Here is a 4,952-nt window from a genome sequence, read left to right on the forward strand (position 1 = left end):
TACATCATCGCTTTTTTTATTTTGTAGACGTGAAAAGCCTCCAATAGTGCTGGTGGTTATATAAATGCTGATGCTACTTCTCGTTTTAGGCATCAGTGATAATAGATGTCTGGTTGTTGTTTTTATCTTTCAACTTCAGTTATTTCTGGAAAAATGAAGTTGTTATAAACAATAGGCATCACTTATATAAGCAAAGGGTAGGTATTTATCTTGTTTCACATCACACTTTACTTAGTTCTGTGTTAGTATTTAAGAAAGGCCTCATTTCCAAATCATGTTGTGTTGCCATTGCTCATTAAAAAACACATTATATAAACAGTAATTTAAATATATCCATAATGTCTATATATATATAAGCAAAATACTTGAATGATCCATACTTATCACATCCAAATCACAATTCTACCAGCCCTACACCACAAATTATCCATACTTGTCTATGCATAAGCAAAATACTAACTAGAAAGACATGTAAAATGAAGGAATGTTTAGCTCAATCAAAAAGCCATTCTAGGACATGAGTTGCCAATTCTTCTCGCACCTCATCCAATTCCATTTGGGTGTATGTGTCCTTCCTTCTAGCTTTATACTAGGAAAAAAGAAAAAGGAAAAAAGCATGTAAATTGTAAACACAAACAGCAGAAATATAAACATAAACTTAAAAAATCCAAGGTACTAAATTTGCATAAGATATGTTGTCATTTCAAATTGACCAATATGCAAATTTACCAAATCATATTGGTGAACAAGAAAATCTAATTTGTCAACCAAACTAATTAGATGACAGCAAGTCATTAAATGGATCCCACTTCATGTTTCAACTAGGAATTAAATGATCATGTGATGGGGTAGAGAGTAAGCAAGAATCAATTTTTCTGTTAAGAGTAAGATAAGAGTCAATGGTGAACCATATGCAACCAGACCTCAACATAAGAGTCAATTCTATTAGTTTTTTTTTTATCTAGAGAAGAAACTTCATAAATCATGAACTCAGCAACAAAAAATCAGAACACATTACTTCATTAGACATGCGACCATCACAGTCATGAAACTTTCACACAATCAGGGAAAAACATTAATGTTTTGAGATCATAATGCACATGCCAAGAGAGGTAGAGAAACTACACCAATGCCATCAATATCAGAGATGTTACCAGTTTGACAGTGTGTGTATCATACTCCCAAGTTGTCCAGGTCTGGGGTCTCTCCCTGCAGCAAACTGGACCTGCTTTTCACAAGATTGAATACTTAAAGGGAATGAGCAGAAACCAAAGAGAAGAAAGAGGAAAGCAAAAACAAAGAGAAAAAAAAATCCAATAATTTAAAGCCAAGGCAGCAATAAAGCTCAAACCTCCAATAATTTTAGCAGGCACCATAACCTATTACAATCAGAATTCAATTTTAAGCAGTGGCGGTATTGGTAACTGCACTCAATTTGCTCCAAGTGCAAGTAAGACGAATTTATATCCAAAGGACTTGTCCAAAAGTGATGCATTTTTCACTATATCCTTTCATTTTTTATTTAGAATGACATTTGTTAAGCATGGAGAACATAAAGTACCAGAAGTGACACACTCCACATAATCACATTGAAACCATATAGCCTTAACCATTACTACACATTCAGAGATGTAAATCACCAACAACTTTTGAAAAATAAGAGGATTACGCATTTGAATCATGCCTTGTTTGTCTCAGCTAGTGTAAGAACAGTGAGCTGTTTCAGCTTTAGGACTTGATCAGGGACCAATTGGGGAAGACGACTGGCATCACCTACAATTGAACTATGTTTCAGTTTCTTAAATTCCATCACAATAAGAAATAGAGAAGCTTGCATAATTTTTTTTTTACAAAAACTCAGAAATTTAAGGGAAATAGTTCTCTAAAATAAAATAAAAAAATTAACCATAAGGAAAATAAATAAATAAATAAGAAAAGAAAACCATGGACTTAATAATGTTACGGAGTTGATGACAGAGGCAATGGTGCATAAAATTATAGCTGTGTTCCCTTTTAAAATGGTCAACAGTTAACAGATGATTTCTTAAGACATTATATCAGACATAGAAGCAGAAAAGAAACATTAATCGAGTTGGTGCAAGAAGGCCAAAGCAATGAATAGAGATTCACTAATGAGAAAATGGACCAAAAGATGAAGCAAGTTTTGCACGCTCACTCTTGTAGTCACTCCATGTTCCTTGTGAAAACAAGCAAAGCACATCCAAGTTCATAGAAGTTTTTGTTCCTTCAAGCTGCAAATATTACAGAGTCAAAAGAACTATTCCTACAATGACATTCGTAGCATGAAAACCCAATAACAATAATAAAAAAATTTAATTTTCTCTTTGGCTACACCAAAATTCTGATTTAGACATTTCTTGTTCATAAACAATGACCTAACTCCTAAAACAATAGAACCCTTCTCTCAACCAAAACAAGAACAACATTTCTGTTTAGCTAAGAACAACATCCCAAATAATTAAAATTTAAAATTTACCACATCATATTCCACCACATCCATTGGCCATCGTTAATTGGGAAAAAAAAAATACCAGTTGTAGCAGTGAGGATATCATCTCCTATTTCCTAACTTAACATTCAAATTCTCCATTCATTCTTAGTTTCTACCACCACAGAGCAGAAAAGGAAAATTTACAACAAAACAGAGAAGGAAAGAAAAAGAAAAGAAACCTGAACCAAACATCTCCAACTGCATCTTTTTGACTTTCTTTTTATATGCCATGGCATCTCCAGTGCTGCAAGCAAACCTGATGCATAGATTCATGCCTGCTATTTGGCATTGAATCTTTAGAAGGTTTGCAAATCTACTAGACCTAAGCAGTGAGCCTCCCATTTATCACATATACAACTTATCAATATTTTACATGAAACTACGCAGATTGAGTAAACAACAGAAGAATAAGAAGAAAAAACAGAATAATTCAAAACAAATAAACAAATGCCCATCAACAGCATACAGTTGTGACAAAATTTTCATTAAATTGGTTGATAGGTCCTCTTTTTGTTCCTCAATTATATAAAATTACAATCCATGCTACAATAAAAAGGTTTTGGCTTGAAAATCTAGGGTTTCTTCTAAGAAATTAAAATCAAACAGAGAAACCTGTTGAAAATGGCAGCAAGAGTATTGAAGTTGAGAGGGTCCTCGACGAATAACATGAGCTGTGCAGCCCTAACGGCAGAGCCAAACCTAACAATTGGAGCTCTGGTTATGGCGCCTATTGATGCTGGCCACCAAGGTACCCTCCGTCGTCCGCTCCAAGGCCTCGCGTCGGATCGCTGCCTCTCTCCGGCACTCCCCAAGTTTCAACGCTTGCTCGTACGACACCGTCGTTCCGGACAACACCGATTGGAGGATCTCGCTGTGAATCGTAAGAGTTGAGCATCTGATGGTTTTAGCAAGAATGGGGCAGTGACGGAGGAGAGAGAAGAAAGAGAGAGTTTCAGAGGGACTGAAAAAAATGAGAGGGCGAGGAGAGAATTTTTCAGGAGATGAAGTTTTAGGGTGACAGTTTGAGAGGGAGTGAAAAAATTGAGAGGGAGCTGGAAGTAATTGGGGCTAGAGTTTGAGAGGGAGATGAAGTTTCGGGCAGCGAGTTTGGAGGGAGAACGTGAAAATTTTGGATTAGGGTTGACTCGACTTTAGGCATCAGAGGGATGTTATCAAAAAATGTCCCTCTTAAAAATAAAATAAAAACCAATCACTTTAGGCATCTGTAGTTATGTAGATGACGCTAAAGGGGAATAAAGGCATCGTCATAGAAAAACAAAAATTTGTGCTGATGTCTTTATATCTGTTTAGTATCGTTATTTATGAAATCGATGCCTAATCTACTAATAGCATCGATTTCGTATTTACCGATGCCTATGTAGTGTTGCTAAAAGTGAAATTTGGCATAGTGTACCATGGGCTCTAGTCCACGTAGCCTTTTTTAAAATTATAATATATTACATGTATTTTAATGTTATTTCATCCCATAAAAGCTTAATAGTCCCCCCAAATGTAGCCTAGTAATTCATTGTCCGCTTAACTTTGTAGGCTTATAATCATCTTATATTTAATTTGTTTGCTCATTTAAGAAACATAATCTCTTAATAAACACTCATGATTTTAATTAACTCTCTACCTTTTATTATTTTACCCCAATATATACTTGTATTTCTAGAAAAACTATAGAAACAGTAAGTGCAAAAAAATATATATTAAGCTAATAACTTTAGCTAGCCTGCCCATTAAAAAATTCATGGTTCCACAATTAGCCACTAGGAGCAGTCCCATTCCAAAAGAAAAGTCCCCTTTGACGTAATTAAGACACAGGCAACCACTAGATATGCTGCGCTAGTTTTTTGTTGTTCAAGTGTTTAATATGTGGGGATGGACATAATTACAATAATGGTTGTTCTTACATGGGATGAAACAACCAAGACCTAGGAATTTTTCTAGGAGTGGGCTAAATTAATTTTTTTGGGAGATCTGTTATAACTAGGAATTTTTGTGCTAATTAATATTATATGGTAGCTAGGATTATATATATATATATATTATAGAAAATATGGTAGGATTTCAGTGGGTAGAAGAAAATAAATTTTGATTTGGGTGGCTAGGATATGCCAAATTTTAAAAGATAAGTGGGCTAATATTTAATTGTAGTGGATTTTGTTGTACAATAAAGACTAAAGTATAAAAACAGCACTGGGCTAAAGCCCAATTGAGTCCCTTTGTAGGTTCACCCTTGGCAATATCTAACTTATGAGTACGAACTTCTCATCTAGGGGAACTTCATACAAAAAATGGAAATTAAATGAGAGAAAATGAAAATTCCTAGTCCTCATTTCCCAGGGTTCTTAAATATGGGAAAGAACATCTTCCATTCCGATCTCCTGGGATTAGAAATGGGAATTTCATTCCAAGGAAGTTTAACCCATGAACC

General features: G+C 34.8%; 1 protein-coding gene across 11 annotated transcripts; it reads right to left on the reverse strand.

Moving 5' to 3' along the window:
* Positions 1-330: 330 nt before the first annotated feature.
* LOC110763314 (COP9 signalosome complex subunit 7-like) lies at positions 331-3,703 on the reverse strand. Of its 11 annotated transcripts, none has more exons than XM_088252831.1 (6): positions 3,125-3,696; positions 2,692-2,787; positions 2,177-2,252; positions 1,685-1,773; positions 1,155-1,225; positions 331-589 (listed from the first exon to the last, which is right to left on the reverse strand). In XM_088252831.1, the coding sequence occupies exons 2-6, from the start codon at positions 2,746-2,748 to the stop codon at positions 511-513; spliced, it is 372 nt and encodes a 123-aa protein (XP_088108957.1). In that variant the 5' UTR covers positions 2,749-2,787; positions 3,125-3,696; the 3' UTR covers positions 331-510. The 11 variants fall into 11 exon arrangements, 9 of the variants coding, with proteins under 9 accessions (XP_088108957.1, XP_088108956.1, XP_088108959.1 ...); XM_088252830.1 differs by having other exon boundaries at positions 2,692-2,834; XR_015835663.1 differs by having other exon boundaries at positions 1,670-1,773; positions 2,692-3,702.
* Between the last annotated feature and the right edge of the window lie 1,249 nt (positions 3,704-4,952).

This window comes from Prunus avium, chromosome 5 (assembly GCF_965620075.1).
Source record: "Prunus avium chromosome 5, drPruAviu1.hap1.1, whole genome shotgun sequence".
NCBI lineage: Eukaryota > Viridiplantae > Streptophyta > Magnoliopsida > Rosales > Rosaceae > Prunus > Prunus avium.